Source organism: Leucoraja erinacea, chromosome 32 (genome assembly GCF_028641065.1).
Source record: "Leucoraja erinacea ecotype New England chromosome 32, Leri_hhj_1, whole genome shotgun sequence".
Taxonomy (NCBI): domain Eukaryota; kingdom Metazoa; phylum Chordata; class Chondrichthyes; order Rajiformes; family Rajidae; genus Leucoraja; species Leucoraja erinaceus.
This window is the reverse complement of record NC_073408.1, coordinates 17,816,827-17,834,014: the sequence shown is the minus strand read 5'-3', so window position 1 is coordinate 17,834,014 and position 17,188 is coordinate 17,816,827. Positions and strand designations below refer to the sequence as shown.

Genomic DNA, 17,188 nt, shown 5'->3' with positions numbered 1-17,188 from the left:
GTCCCAGCTCGAGGGTGGAACGGCACTCACGTGAGGGCGACCCGGCTCGGGGCTGGAACGGTGCTCCGGTGGCTGAGGCGGCGTTCTGGCGGCCGCGGGCCAGTGGACGATGTCGTCAACAGCTGCGTCCGCTGGACTGGAGGGCGGCAGCTTCGACCACCCCGGGCCGCGGTGTTTGAACCGGCCCGTTCACAGAGCTTGGTGAGCCGCGGGACTGACTTACCATCGCCCGGTGGAGTATCGCCTCAGCGCAGAGGGAGAACAGGAGGGAAGAGACTGCAGCCCTAAGATTTTTGCCTCCATCACAGTGAGGTGGTGCTTGGTGGACTCACTGTGGTGGTTATTAATTTGTGTTTACTGTTGTTTATTATTGTATTATTGTATGTATGACTGCAGGCACAAAATGTTGTTTTGTGCCTGCAACAATAAAGGAAATTCAATTTAATTCAAGAACCTCTTTACTCCTATACTGAATTCCTCTTGTTATGAAGGCCAACATTCCATTAGCTTTCTTCACTGCCTGCTTAACCTGCACGCCAACTTTCAGTGACTGGCGAACAAGGACACCCAGGTCTCGCTGCACCTCCCCCTTGCCTAACCTAACCTAACCTCATTATGATAATAATCTGCCCCCTTGTTTTTGCCGCCAAAGTGGATAACCTCACATTTATTTATATTATACTGCATCTGCCATGCATCTGCCCACTCACTCAATCTGTCCAGGTTACCCTGCAACCTCCTAACATCCTCTTCACAGTTCACACTGCCACCCAGCTTTGTGTCATCTGCAAACTTGCTAGTGTTGCTCCCAATGCCCTCTTCCAAATCATTAATATATATGGTAAACAATTGCGGCCCCAGCATCGAGCCTTGCGGCACTCTACTCACCACTGCCTGCCATTCTGAAAAGGATCCGTTCACTCCTACTCTTTGCTTCCTGTCTGCCAACCAATTTTCTATCCATGTCAACACCATATCCCCAATACCATGTGCTCTAATTTTAGTCACCAGTCTCCCGTGCGGGACATTATCAAAGGCTTTCTGAAAGTCTAGATACATTACATCCACTGGCTCCCCTTCATCCATTTTACTTGTCACATCCTCAAAAAATTCCAGAAGATTAGTCAAGCATGATTTCCCTTTCATTAATCCATGTTGACTTGGACTAATAATTTTACTGCTATCCAAATGCCCCATTATTACCTCTTTAATAATTGACTCTAGCATCTTCCCCACCACCAAAGTCAGGCTAACTGGTCTGTAATTCCCTGTTTTTTCTCTCTCGCTCCTTTCTTGAAAAGTGGGATAACATTAGCTGTCCTCCAATCCACAGTTAACTGATCCTGAATATATTGAACATTGGAAAATGATCACCAATGCGTCTACTATTTCTAGAGCCACCTCCCTGAGGACCCTGGGATGCAGACCATCAGACCCAGGGGATTTATCATCCTTCAGTCCCATTAGCCTACCCAATACTATTTCTCGCCTAGTGAAAATTTCTTTCAGTTCCTCTACCCCCTTAGATCTTCTGTCCTCCAGTACATCTGGGAGATTGTTTGTGTCTTCCTTAGTGAAGACAGATCCGAAGTACCTATTCAACTCTTCTGCCATTTCCTTGTTACCCATAATATTTTCACCCGTGTCTGCCTTCAAGGGACCCACATGTGACTTTGCTACTCTTTTTCCCTTAACATATCTAAAGAAGCTTTTATTGTCCTTCCTTATATTTCTGGCCAGCTTCACCTTGTACTTCATCTTTTAAGCCCGTATTGCCCGTTTTGTTTCCTTCTATGGTTCAAAGAAAGTTTCCCAATCCTCTGGCTTTTGGCTACTCTTTGCTGTGTTAAACATATTTTCTTTTAGTTTTATTCTATCCCAAACTTCTCTTGTCAGCCACGGTTGCCTCCTGACAGGCGAGAGGATCTCAAGGTTTTTTAAACACTCATAACTTTTTTATTTTTCATTGATGGGAAAAATCCTCGGGACCTGCTCAGCAGAGGAGGACTGTGAGTAAATGGCCAAAAATCATAGCGATATAGGGTAGCTTTTTTTCTAAAATCAATGTACAGTGTAGACAGGAAATGGTCAAGATGAGACTTTTAATTATATAGATATCTCCAGCGTATTTGAACAATTTGTAAAAAAAGTTAAATTATCCTTGAGATAGGGGTTGGCACAGAATTATATACTTTGTATGATTTCTTATATATGCTTTGTAGTATTTCTCCTCCAAACCAGGAATAATCATTATGTTTTTTGGGAGCGGCACATTTGTGAAACTGAAATTCTTTGGCACGGGACATTTTGTCTGATCCTCGTCAGACCTGTGTTAAGCGATATGCCCGATAGGTAGACGTGAAGGAAATAAATTAGATTCAACATGGATCTCAACCTCCACCTCCAATAGCATGTATAATGCAAAAAACAGCCAATTAATTTAAATGGTCCAAAAACTGAGAAAATATTATTCTGAAACATGAAAGTTCTGTTCTGTAAATCTCACATTTGAACTTCTCACACTTGATATGTCTTTTTCGCAAACAATGTTAGAAGTGTTCAGTAACACTCTTTGAACACGAAAAAACCTACATGGAACAATTTTTACTTTTTTTAAATTCCAGGACACACATTTAAATGAAGATGAGGCTGCAGTGATCATACAGTCAGCATATAGAGGTTACTCTACAAGGAAGACAAAGAAAGAAACGGCAACCCCTCCACCTGATGAGTGAGTTCTGTAATGCAGTGCCTCAGCTGACAAACAAAAGTGTCCATACCGTCCTATATTTCAATTGCTGGATCTTACAGTATTTTGCCTTCACTGCCATTATTGAAAAAGTACTGCTTGCTTTGTGTTGTGCAGATATTTCAAACACAGGATTAGAGTTATTTAAAAACATCTATTTCAGTAAGAATTTTTCTTTTATACAGAGAACAATAGTCATGTTAATTTTTCAAGTACCTTGACTTTCACATGTACACCAATTTAAGAAATAAAATAAAGCTCTTTGCATTCTTTCAGCAAATATTCTTCTGACAAAATATTCTGTTTAAATTGAATAAACCAAACATAGCGAAATTTAAAGAATGAATTTAAAACATGCAGTTATGGAGCTACCAGGATAATAACCAGATGTGCTAATGCCTCAGAAAATTAGAGGGCCTTTTTATAATTTTCTGTATGATCTTGCTGTTGGGGCAAACCACATTTTAATTTAGTTTAGTTTAGAGATACAGCGTGGAAATAGGCCATTCGGCTCACCGAGTCCATGCTGACCAACGATTGCCCATACACTAGTTCTGTACTTCAGACTAGGGATATTTTACAGAAGCCAATTACCTTACAAAACTTCATGGTCATAAGGAGAATGTGCAAAGTCCGTACAGACAACACCTGTAGTCAGGATCGAACCTGGGTCTCTGGTACTGTGAGGCAGCAACTCAACTGTTGACACACTGTGCCGCAGTATTCAGGATCAAGTAGCATTTGCATCACAAACGTATCAGACAATGACCATCCAACAGGAGTGTCTAACCACCTTACCCTTGACATTCAAAGGTAATAATATTACCAAATCCTCATCTTTAATATCAACATCGACCCTATCATCAATGTCTTGGGGTACAGTTAATTATAAACTCAAATGAATCAGCCACCCAAAAATGGTGACCACTAAATACTGGGTCTGCTCACTCACATTTGATTGTAAAACCTAACCTTGATTAGTTAGAGCCCATAATATTAATAAGAAGCCGACATGCTTCAAAATTGTATAATTGAGTGTTTTCGATGTAGAATGTTTATGCTTCATTCAATTGCCATTAACTAAATACAAATTTTAAATAACTGGCTGTGAACAACTTTATGTAATTAATGATTCCGAATCACTTGAAAACATTTAATCAATTGTAAAACTTATGGTGGTGCATGGATCACGCTGCCAAGGTGGTGGAGGTAATATAATAATGACATTTAAGAGGCTTTCAGATAGGCACATGAATATGCAGAGGCATACAGATTATGTGCAGGCAGATGAGATTAGTTTATCTTGGTGTCACATTTGCCCATTGTGGGTCAAAGGACTATTCCATTGTTGTTACTGTTCTATGTTCCATATGGCCTGCAACTGACCCTTGCGTCCATCAATTCAGATCAAGGCCTTTATGGACATTGAAAGGAAAAGTGGAGGAAGGTACTACCCTAAATGATTCGATGTACACTGTTGCTAGGGTAGTGGAAAAGGGCTGCTTATGTGTCATTGTCTTAGAAACCAATGTTATAGAGCTGGCCTCTCTGGAGGATTGAGATGGCCACTACAAAAGTGCTGTCTATGTTAACGCTGAAATCCCAAGTGTATGAAAATGCTCAGTATATTTCTTGTATCTGGTGTCCAGACGGATGGGAACATCCAGTTCTCATGTTGCACAAGATTTTATGCAAGGCCTGAAACCCATAATTTCTAAAATTGAGGAGGTGCCCAGTGATTTCACAATTAAGAATTGTGAAACCAACCATGATGCAATCGATAAAGGGGAAGATCTCGGCTTCCATGAAGCACAGGTTGAAACAACCCAACCAATAAAAGTTGCACTGGGAAGTTCTGATCCCTACCAGCATACCATTGCATCTATGGTTGTCAAGGTCCTTAATGGTGTCACGTCACTCAGCGATCTGCTCTCTTCCTGGTTCTATGCTAATTGAGGCCCCGTCCTGGGTTCCATTCAATGTATCTGAAATCATGCTTCATGCCTCTGTCTTCAGTGCCATTGCAATAGCCCATAACCCAGCCAGAATAGTTTGATGTTGCTCATACAAAGAGTACATGTTGATGTTAGTCCATGTGTTCATCCTTAAAGGCCGTCTGAATTCCTAGCTAATCATCCACTTGTACCACAGCGTTGGGGAGGGGGTGGGGGGGGGGGGGGGAGGGGGTGGGGGGGGGGGGGGGGGGGGGGAGCATGGTACAGAAATAGTAGGGCATGCAAAATCACATAGAACATTTAACACTCAGTGTTTATGCTTAGGTTTATGTCTAGTTTATTATTATCAAGTGTACCGAGACACAGTGAAAAGTGTTGTTATCCAGGCAGATCGCTCAATCCAAGAGTGCAATCTTACCATACATTATACGACTAGTGCAAAAAGAGAAAGAAAACAGAGTGCATACTGCACAGAGCGCATCAGTGCACTGCAGTGAAAGATTTGGTCGGCAGGTAGAGGTGCAGTGGAATCTTTGTGCTGAATGGGCTTTTGTAGATGTACTTTGGAGATCTACTCAGCAGTTTTGGTTTTAAATATAAAAAGATTCATCGATTCTTTGGTTCAGATTTGCATGATTTGTACAGAAGGAGGTCTGATTTCTGGAATGATTACTAACTAGAGAACTGCATCACTCAGTTAATTTGAATTTCCTTATATAAATTGGGAATTGTCATTAGGTCATTATTCATTCCATATTCCTGATCCACTTCAATACTTGTGGTGAGAGGAACTGACACTGGTGTTTTAGGAATAGCTCTGGCATAGCAAGCAACCGGGAAAGGAAAATTATATTTCCATGCAGGAGTGAGTGGAGGAAACTTTCCATTTTGGAGATGCTAAATAACCCAAATGATAGCTTCTGATGATGTAAGATTGAGGGTTTTACCTGCAGTGGGAGGAAGCTTACATAGCTTGCTGCCCTCCATTTGAAAAATAGCATACATTACGCACTTTGCGTCGGACTGCAGTGAAACGATCGGTTGGCGGGTCATGGTGTAATGGGAATCTTTGTGCTGAATGGGCTAGAATATTTTTGGAGTGGTACTCAGTGTAGCAAGCGGAGAATATTCTTCTTAGAAATTCAATCAGTACTCCTGTATGCAGTCTTATATGAGGTTAATTGATAACAATCATCCATGCCCTCATTATAGCTTATTGCATAAGCAACATTCCCATGGAATTCTTTATAATTAAAATGAGTGGTACAGACAAACGAGCAAACTCAACTTGGTGCAATCACACAATAGATTCTAGTCAGCATGAGAAATATTGGTATTGCATGCTCAGGAAAAAAATAATGCTTGTAAAATAATAAAAGTGCGTATGATGACCAGTAGTTTCTTGCAGCGGTTATTTACAGGCAAACTGAAGAAAATATGCATGGTAGTCAATGAGGAATTGAACTACAATGCTATGCAAATAAACATGCATTAACAATTGGATTTAAAATTTCATGCAGAAAAGCAATGTAGGACCAAAATTAAGGTTATTACATCTCTAGACCACCAAATTTAGCATAAATCCATTTCAAGGTCGTCAAGAGAGTTGAGTGTGTTTAATTGTCATATGTACTGACAACGGAACAATGAAATTCTTACTTGTAGCAGTATAAGAGGCCGGAAACTGAGAATATCTTTGGTCTATTGAATCTATTTCTCAAATGTAATTTTATTTTGTTGGGCTGCAGCAAGAATTGCATTCAGATAGTGACTTTCTCAAATTCAGGATGTTATGAGTCTTTTACAGGTTCCAGTGAAGTAATTTTGAAAGGTAATTAAAGGCAGTCCTTTGTTTCCCAAAAGTTGCATTCCTATCTATAGATAGTGGTTTATGGTAAGTTCCAAAGCATTCTGCATTTTAGTTAATTTCCCACAAAATAATGAAATGAATAGGCTTTTGAATAATGTCCCAAGAAAACAAATGTTCCTTGCCCACAGTCCATTTCCCATTACAGTGCTGCCTGACCCAGCAAGTTCCTCCAGGTGCACTCCTTTTTTAAGCAAGGTATTGGTTTGAATCAACAATCGTATTCAATGTAAAATAAACCACACATTCTGATAATGAACCACATATTGCCAACTTTTTTGTATAAGAAACCATCTATTTTTAATGAAAGGTAAAATATTGTAATTCGAGGAACGTGAAATTGCATAAAGTCCATGATTTCATTTTGGTCATCAGTAGTTTAGTTTAGAGATACAATGTGGAAACAGGCCCTTCGGCCTACTGAGTCGGCTTCGACCAATGATCACCCGTATACTAATTACAACCTACACGTAAGGGAAATTTACAGTAGCCAAAAACCTGAATGTAGGAGGAATCTGGAGCACCCGGAGAAAACCCACATGGTCACAGGGCAAACCTACAAACTCCGTACATTCAGCACCTATAGCCCGGGTCTCTAGCGCTGTAATGCAGCAGCTCTACCAGGGTGCCACTGTGCCACACTACACATTTGTTGCTCTAACTCATGGAGAACACTGGACATATGCATTGCCCCTCATTGCATGTACCATGGGCCTAAATAGCATTCATGTGGTTGCCAATTGCCTATGTGCATCCTGTGCTGTTATAAATCACACATTGTAGAACAAAGTGCCATGGTTAACTCTCATCTTCTGGCTCCCCATCCTTCTAGCTCCTTCACAAAGAATGACCTCTACAAGTTTCTGATCCCTGTCAACCCATAGCCCCATGCAGTCACAGAGAGAACGTACAAACTCAGTCCAGACAGCACCTGTAGTCAGGGTTGAACCCGGGTCTTTGGCACTGTAAGGCAGCAACTCTACCATTGCGCCACTTGGCTGCCCACTCCCCAGCTTAATCACATGTTCTGCAGCACTAGGTCACAGGTCTACAAGCAAATGTCTAGATGCATATTATATGTGGTGGGGGTTCTGCCTCCACCATCCTTTCCAGCAGTGAGAAGCTGAATTTTAGACAACTTCCCCCAACATGTTGATTGAAAAGCAAAAGCCGTTCCAATCCAACCTTTGTTGAAAATATTTTTAAAATGTTAGTCCTCAGACAGGAGAGTAACAATCTGATTGCATCGCAGACCATTTTACTTTTCGCATAGTTTACCATGAGGATAAATCTCTGAAGTAACAGCTCAGATCGCATATTTGATTTGTTATTTGTGCCTGAGCGGATCTTGTATTTATGCTAATCCAGAACCATCAATCATTCCTTAAATATGTGTGGGCTGAATAGTAGGAACTTCAGGAATATATGAGCCCTATTGACTTCAATATTGTTGTCATCACTTGACATTATTGCAAAGGATGCTACAATTTTAGGTGGTTGAATGATGCACAAAACCAATGAAGAAAGATTGTGTAATCATTTTCACCCACAAAATTTAAAACATATCTTCCCTACCCAATATTATTGAAAACCACAATTTATGAAGACTTAATAATGTTAAAAAATAATGATTTTTGTTGGGCAGTTCACCAGATTATTCCACATTTCAGTGTTCCTGACATGATGATAAAGAAACATATTTCTGTTTGTTTCTTAAGCACAATTCCATATATTTTCTTCCACTTATTATACAGATCCCCAATAAAGAGCACAAGTTAGAGGGTTATGACTGTCAGATTGCATCTATAAGCCTCGGTTTCATCCGTAAATTAACGAAAATACAAACAAATCAAAGTAAATGGGTAGATATAGAGATGTCACTATAAACGTGGAAGGTTTTTGCCAATTAACTACATTCTCTTTTGTTAAAACCTGCCAATTGTAACGTGCTGATGTTTTTCTTTATTATACCATGCTGCAGTCTAGATGACATGTTTAGACATCTCATTTAGGTCTTTGATAGGACAAGCAAGGGACTTTTGACAGCTATGCCTTCACGTTATTCAAGACAGTGAGAGCTGAACTCCTGTAGTGTGTATTTTCTAAAAATAGGATGGACAGTGGAATTGCCGCTCGATGCAGAGATTTATTCACAGCATAGACCACGAAGCGAATACAATTGGGCTGTCCACGAAGGATGATCTAAAAGATAATGAAAGAGGAGAGCCCAAGATTCAGACAGAAAGATGTTTCTCCATTCCTCTATTATTGATGTTTGCAATAAGAATAGGTAAGGTAAGAATAGGTAAGGTTTTATCACAAATAATAGCATCAAGATTAGTAATTGTTCCCTAGTCTAAATCTTTGTCTAGCTGAAATTTGCTATCTTACAGAATGATAAAATTTGGATTAGAAACTTCCAGTTCTTGATTTTTAGCTTCATATTGAAGAAGTCGAATGAGGATAAAAGAGACTTCAAAAGTCACTGAATTAAGATAAAGCAGGTCAACAAGAGGAAATATTGAAGGCTCATCAAAACAACCAATGGAAATTAAAACACAGAAAGCCAATGATTGAGGATGAAGTAGACCTAACATCACAAAAGTGATGTGCAGGAAGGAACTGCAGATGCTGGTTTGAACCGCAGAGAACCTGAGAAAAGGAATAGGTGATGTTTCAGGTCGAGATCTGAAGAAGGGTCTCGACCGGAAACGTCACCTATTCCTTTCTCCAGAGTTGCTGTCTGACCTGCTGAGTTACTCCAGCTTTTTGTGTCTATTACAAAAGTGACAATTTATCTGACCAACCTATTAGTTGCACATCAGTAGCTGACATAAATAGAATTAGGTAGTCACAAAATGCTGGAGTAACTCAGCGGGACAGGCAGCATCTCTGGAGAGAAGGAATGGGTGACGTTTTGGGTCGAGACCCTCTTCTGACCTCTACATTAATATTAAGACATGATATTAAGATATGAAGAACCAGTATCTGCAGTTCTTTCCTATACTTTCTACACATAAATAGAAATGTTAAATGGGAGAGGCAGCTATTACGCTCAGAGCTTTTGTTCCCAAAGCGTTATTCCTTTTCATTGGTGGGGAATCACAATGTTGGTCCCACGTTATCTTCAGCCATTCAATGCATTGTATATTTAATACATGTACAAGTGTTGCATGCATCAACGTATCTGAATTTGATATAGTAAATGTACATCCGGTCAGTGGCATGTGGAGTCCCCCAATTGCTGACACTGTCCTGACTGAACTGGTGGAAGCGCGAAGGCTACTCTTAAACATTAGTTTGGACTTTTTGTGTCACAATCAACTTTGCAGTTAATATCTAGTAAATGCAAAGATGACTGGCTGAAATTGGGCGTGACTGATGAATGTTGCATCATAAACACAGATGCATCTGCCCATGAATCATGGGTACAATGCACACCAGTCACTGTCCAATTGCAATCCAACCTCATTCCACTCATCGTTCATTAGGCTGGGGAGGTTGTGTGACCAACGCTCATGCACATTATATGTCAATATGGCTACCTTCCCACTGGAAATAAAGGCTAATGCTGGCTATTCCTCCGTCTTGCTGCTCATTACAGAGGCAGTCAATGTTCAGTGAAGCAGTCCAACCTGGGGACTTGCAACTTTGATCATTGTAGTTTCATATCTCACAAACTGATGAATGAATGAATTAAGAAATATTTTAAACAATCACATAATATGTTAATCAATAGCAACAGTTTACCAATAACTTGTCAAATTGGCCACATTAGTTGGTGGTTATGTCTTAATATCAGAGGACTGGTATGAAGATGTCTTTTTCCAGTTTAATTTGATTTAACTATCAGGAACTTAATATTGTAAAATGGTTCTTTATACAAAAACTGGAGAGAAAAAAACATGGAAATAACTGACAGGGATCTTTCCATTGCAGTTCTTAACATTGGCTCTCCACTGACATTGCTGTTCTGCCTCAATCTGATATTGCAGCCTAAACAATGGAATAACATTCCTAGGAATAAATAATCTCACTCTGCTTTCTTTCTGAGTCATGGGCCATTGACGCCCAAAGTACAATCCTAAATAGGTTGCTCTCATTATTAATATTTAATCTATAAAGAACACTCCTTCACTATTGAAATAATTAAGATGTAAGAATTTTCATGCACTACAATCACTCTGATTTGCCTTTCAAAATTATTTATTTTTATAATTAGTGATAGATTAAACAAGATTTCAAGAAGCTCCACACTATGAATTTTGTAAATCAATATCATTAATCTTTACAGTAAACTGTTTACCAGACTATTGTCTTTTCTTTAATGTGCTTTTCTTTTTTTCAATACAATTAATAAATTGTTCAGAATTGACAATTCTGAATGTTAGACAAATCAGGTTATTGATGTTAAGTTTTTCATTTAACCGCTAATCTTTGATATATTTTAGTTGATTTAGAAAGGCATTTTCCTGCCTTAGTCTTTCTCTTTCCCCATTGTTATTAAGTGAAATGAATCTTAAGCCAAATTGCTTTTTGATTAGCCTTGTTGAATTGTACTTTCTTCATTAGGCTTGGTATTTAGAAGCATAGAAACATAGAAAGTAGGTGCAGGAGTAGGCCATTCAGCCCTACGAGCCAGCACCACCATTCAATATGATCATAGCCGATCATACAGAATCGGTACCCTGTTCTTGCTTTTTCCCCCATATCCCTTGATTCCGTTAGCCTGTATGTTACAAGCTCACCTTTTTTGATTATTAAGTTATATTTTAAATGTACATATGATAAAGTTTATTTTGTTAATACAATAGTTTTCTATTTCAAATTTTTATTTTATCAAGATGAAGAATATTTGTAATGATAGAGGAAATGTTCCATTTGGTGGTTTAGTATCCAGGTACAAATTTAACTCAGTGTTTAAGAGGGAACTGCAGATGCTGGAGAATCGAAGGTTACACAGAAAAGCTGGAGAAACTCAGCGGGTGCAGCAGCATCTATGGAGCGAAGGAAATAGGCAACGTTTCGGGCCGAAACCCTTCTTCAGACTGATCGGGGGTGGGGGTGGGTGGGGACAAGAAAGGGAAAAGGAGGAGTAGCCAGAAGGCTGGAGGGTGGGAGGAGACAGCAGGGGAGCTGAGGAAGGGGAGGAGACAGCAAGGACTAACAGAATTGGGAGAATTCGATGTTCATGCCCCCGGGGTGCAGACTCCCCAAACGGAATATGAGGTGCTGTTCCTCCAATTTCCGGTGCTGCTCGCTGTGGCCATGGAGGAGACCCAGGACAGAGAGGTCGGAGGCGGAGTGGGAGGGGGAGTTGAAGTGCTGAGCCACCGGGAGGTCAGCTTGGTTATTGCGGAACGAGCGGAGGTGTTCGCAATGCCTTCCGCAAAGACCGCTCCCTCCCTAACTCCCTTGTCAATTCTTCCCTTCCCTCTCGGTCCACCCCCTCCCCGGGCACTTTCCCTTGCAACCGCAAGAGATGCAACACTTGTCCCTTTACCTCCCCCCTCGACTCCGTTCAAGGACCCAAGCAATCGTTCCAGGTGCGACAGAGGTTTACCTGCATCTCTTCCAACCTCATCTATTGCGTCCGCTGCTCTAGATGTCAGCAGATCTATATCGGTGAGACCAAGCGGAGGTTGGGCGATCGTTTCGCCGAACACCTCCGCTCGGTCCGCAATAACCAAGCTGACCTCCCGGTGGCTCAGCACTTCAACTCCCCCTCCCACTCCGCCTCCGACCTCTCTGTCCTGGGTCTCCTCCATGGCCACAGCGAGCAGCACCGGAAATTGGAGGAACAGCACCTCATATTCCGTTTGGGGAGTCTGCACCCCAGGGGCATGAACATCGAATTCTCCCAATGTGTTAGTCCTTGCTAAAGTCTCCTCCCTGTTCCTCAGCTCCCCTGCTGTCTCCTCCCACCCTTCCTTCTGGCTACTCCTCCTTTTTCCCTTTCTTGTCCCCACCCCACCCCCACCCCCCGATCAGTCTGAAGAATATTTCGGCCCGAAACGTTGCCTATTTCCTTCGCTCCATAGATGCTGCTGCACCCGCTGAGTTTCTCCAGCTTTTCTGTGTAACCCACAAATTTAACTCAGTTTGCTTTAAACTTCAATTCTTCCATCACTGTTGCATAACTTCAAGCTCAAGTGCTAGATTTTTTAAAGTACACTTTTACCATGTTGTGGTCTGTCTGAGTAAGATCAATGAATGATTACTTTATTGTCCATCTCAATGAAGAACTGGACAATATATCTGAGTAAGATCAGTTAGGGGCGATTTTACCATCCAGTTCAATGAAGAACTAGACTGCAAAAGAGCCTCTACAGATGAGTAAAATGTGACTTCTGATGGAACTAATCTGGGGTGATTTTGTTTGCAAAGACATACTCTGATGTGAAAACAGATATAACTGAATTACTGAAATTGTTCAGTTAAAGAAGATGTATTTCTTTTTTCAGAGCTGATGGTGACTTATTTACAGAAGCATATCCAGGTACAGATGGAATTGATTACAGCTCGGGAGAAGAGCTGGCATTTACTGAAGAAGAAAATACCAATGTTGAAGAAGGCGTGGAGATAACCCATGAGGAAACTCAAAGTAGAATGGGAACCAGTAGCCTCCATTCAACAGTGAAGGATGGCACTACAGAGACTAACATTTGTGCTGCAGAGCTTGGCTCCCCAATAGGGGCAGTAAACATTACTGCAGATGCAGACATCTGTAGATCAGAGCTCCAGTCAGTCATGAAAGAAGACAATAAAAGGGAGCCAGACATGGCCACTGAGATGGCTGGACATGACATCTGTGAGACTGAGTTGGATCAGAAAGATGTTTTTGAGGATACATCTGGTAGCACTGCGAATGTTGATACTGAACCGGGCTTTGTAGAGAGAAAGGATTCTAGCCACGAAGATAACAAAAGCAATGAGATTGATATTAAATCGCAGGATGAACCTACAGATAACACAGTAGAAGAGGCAGCACGCCAGCATGAGGTTAGTGGAGTGCTGACTGATAGCCAAGATCAGGAAAATGTAGATCAGAAACACACTGAAGTTATTACAGAGGCTGATCTTGAAGGTAATGACAATCCATCCACAGATGAGAGCCGGAGTGCTGAGGAAGGCAGCAATATAGTGGAATGAATATTTACGTCCCGTAGTCCATTAGTAGAGGCAAGTATAACTTTGAAATACCTGGGCTATCGTTGATGAAAAGACAAAATATTAAATAAGTATAATCAAAATCTGTAGATGGCAGATCTGGATTTGCTGGTGAGGTGTTTGCATGTTCACAGTATGATTGCCTGTGTTACCAAAGATGCTGCTGGTAAATAAATTGGCTGTTGCAAATTACTCTGTAGATGAAAGGCAGAAGGATCAGTCGTGAGTTGGACGTGAACGAGAATAGATTATAGGGAATTACAGTTCCTGGATTGACCAAGACATCCTTATAGCCTCCCTGTGTATGAAATTCTTATATATTGTGATAAACCGTTGACTGTCTGAGTTACCTTCCTAACCATTATGTTAATGGCACCTGTCTGATATTGTACCTGCTTTCCAATAGTCATCTTCACCTCTTGTTAAATAGCCCTGCCTTTATTCTACTCTTTTCGAAAAGTACGATCACATCTCCAGCCTAACCTTTCCATCCAGTGTCGTAAAACATATTTCCCAGATTCATGCCTATGTCTCTCTTGATCTTTTTTTTTCATTCCCTCTATTTGTTATCTGGCATTGCCAATATACTGAAAATCTTTGCATACCATAATCTGAATTACCTTCATTATCAAGAGTCAAGAGTGTTTAATTGTCACATGTGTCAGGAAACAATGACATTCTTACTTGCTACTGCTTTACTGGTGCATTAGATTCAACAACACAACAAACAAATATACAATAAAGTATTCATTCATTCATCATTTATTCTGGGTAAACTGGACCTAGCTAAATGTGCAAGGCCACAGATAGTCAGAGAGGTGTCAATTTTGCTTGCTGTTAGGTCTATGTTGTGGAATGTCATTGCAAACATGTGATCTACCTGATCTGTCACACAGGTGTACCACTTAAGCATGCTGGTGATTTAATTTCAATTAAACTGATTGTTAAGGAAAGTTGGACATTTACTATAGGGGTCATGGAGCCATGCTTTCCTTCCAGTTCCTTGGAGCTTCAATCCATTGATGGCCTGAGACATTTGGACATGCACAGTATCTCTAATAGCATACAGTTAATTGTTACATGTCACTTCCGTGATGTTGGTCCATGCTTGCACGGCTTTTGAAGCACATTGACCACCTATGCAAGTTCGGTCTTGTATGATGTGATTTAAAGAGAACCTAGCAAATCATGTAACAGTGTAAGTGAATCGTTAAGTAAGATGCTTAGCCATTGTGAAGTTTCCAAAAGTCTCGCATCTAACTTCCTTGGTTGTAACCTCAAGCCATACCTTCACAAGTTCATCTGTTTCCCTCAACTGACTGTGACCTCCCTTAATCCCTACCCATCCCTCAAGATCCTGATCCTCCTTGACTAATACTTCCTACTCTAATCTCCAACCACCAAGCACTTCACGCACAGTCTGTTTTAACCTACCTTATCTCTCGGTTGCTCAATAGTTCAACTCGGCCTCCTATTCCCAATCTGACCTTTCTATCCTGGGCTTCCTCCATTGTCATAATGAGGCCCAGCGCAAATTGGAGGAACAGCACCTCATATTTTGCTTGGGTAGTTTACACCCCAGCAGTATGAAAATTGAATTCTCTAACTTTAGATAGCCCTTGCTTTCTCTCTCCATCCCCTTCCGCTTCCCAGTTCTCCCACTAGTCTTACTGTCTCCGACTACATTCTAACACTTAGTCCCGCCCCCTCCCCTGACATCAGTCTAAAGAAGGGTCTCAACCCAAAACGTCGGCCATTCCTTCTCTCCAGAGATGTTGCCTCACCCACTGAGTTACTCCAGCATTTTGTATCTACCTTCGATTTAAACCAGCATCTGCGGTTCTTTCTTACACCTTTATGCCTTGTTGTTCCATGATTCATTCTCTGCAACTGGATCCTCAACTTCCTTATCGGCAGACCTCAATCAGTATGAATTGGCAACAACACCTCTTCTTCTTTGACCATCAGCACAGGTGTAATTTGAGGCTCTGTGCTTAGTACCCTGCTATATCTTCTCTATACCTGTGCTGTGTAGTCAGACACAGCTCCAATGTCAAATTTAAATTTGTCAATGACACCACCATCATTGGATGAATAACAGGCAATGAAGAGTCAAAGTGCAAGAGTGAAATCGGCAATCGACGGTGGCAGAACAGCAGCCTTGCAATCAACTAGCAAGACCCCGTAACTGATTGTTGACTATGGGAATGAAAAACTGATGGTGCTTGGCGGGATGGTGGGATTGTTTCAAGTTCCTGGACGTGCAAATCCCTGCTGATTTGACCTGGGCCCAGCACATAGATGCAATCACAAAGAAAGCTCCCCAATGCCTCTACTTCATCAGAATATTTAAAGAGATTTGGCAAGTCATCAAATACTCAATCAAACTTCTACTTCTATTGTGATGACTATACTGACAATTTGCATCATGGCCTGGTGAGGAACTATGAACATGCAAGAACAAAGGAAGTGATGGACATTGCTTGGACCATCTCGGGTACTGACCTCCCCATCATCAAATGGATCTGCCAGAAATGCTGCCCCAAGCAGGTAGTAAATATCATCAAAAACCCACACAACCCACTTTTTGATGCTACCGGCAGGAAGAAGATACAGGAGCCTGAGAAGTATTATATCCAGCTTCAAGAACAGCTTCTTTCCATTAAGCATCAGGTTCTTGGACCATCCTGTTCAACTCTATTCACAACCCTAGCTCAGCCACCTCAACATACTTTGTTTTTGTGCACTACTTTGAATCATTAATCATTTATTGCATATATATTGTTGTGACGCTAAAGTTGCTAAAATTGTGCCTGTGTGCCTGTTCATATCTAGTGTATTAACACTCTTGAGCGAAGTTTCTTGACTTCTCTTTCAACCAAGACATACAGACACATCTAACTGCCCACTATTATTTTCCTTCACATGCCCTACTATGATGCATAATCAAAGCCATGTTAGATTGGAGCTGGCTATTAGTACATACACTAATTAAAAACTGATCAAGGCCACAAACACTTGTGTAATTCAAAATATGCTGGACTTGTTCCTTTCCTGTTTTTCCTTTTGTGTGCAGGAAGGAACTGCAGATAGACACAAAATGCTGGGGTGACTCAGCGGTACAGGTAGCATCTCTGGATGGAAGGAATGGGCGATGTTTTGGGTCGAGACCCTTCTTCAGGTCGGAAGCGTCACCCATTCCTTCTCTCCAGAGATGCTGCCTGTCTTGCTGAGTCACTCCAGCATTTTGTATTCATCTCCATTTGTGTAATTTGTTGGTGTGGCAGTGTGAATTGACAGCACTTGAGATCTATCTACCTCATCAATTATTTGACCAGTGACAGTTAAATGCATGCAATGTTGCAAATTTTTAGACGATACAGAATAAGGATGCGACACATCCACACGTTGTATCGCTGACTTTACAGTATTTCCTTTGCAAATCTG

General features: G+C 41.0%; 1 protein-coding gene across 2 annotated transcripts in view; it reads left to right on the top strand.

The window, feature by feature from the left end:
- Positions 1-16,486, top strand: part of spa17 (sperm autoantigenic protein 17) — a 49,210-nt gene extending 32,724 nt beyond the window's left edge. For both annotated transcript variants that reach the window (XM_055660817.1, XM_055660816.1), the window contains exons 6-7: positions 2,625-2,731; positions 13,036-16,486. In XM_055660817.1, coding sequence (XP_055516792.1) covers positions 2,625-2,731; positions 13,036-13,723 — 795 coding nt within the window. In that variant the 3' untranslated portion in view covers positions 13,724-16,486. The remainder of the gene's footprint in view (positions 1-2,624; positions 2,732-13,035) is intronic.
- Positions 16,487-17,188: the final 702 nt, after the last annotated feature.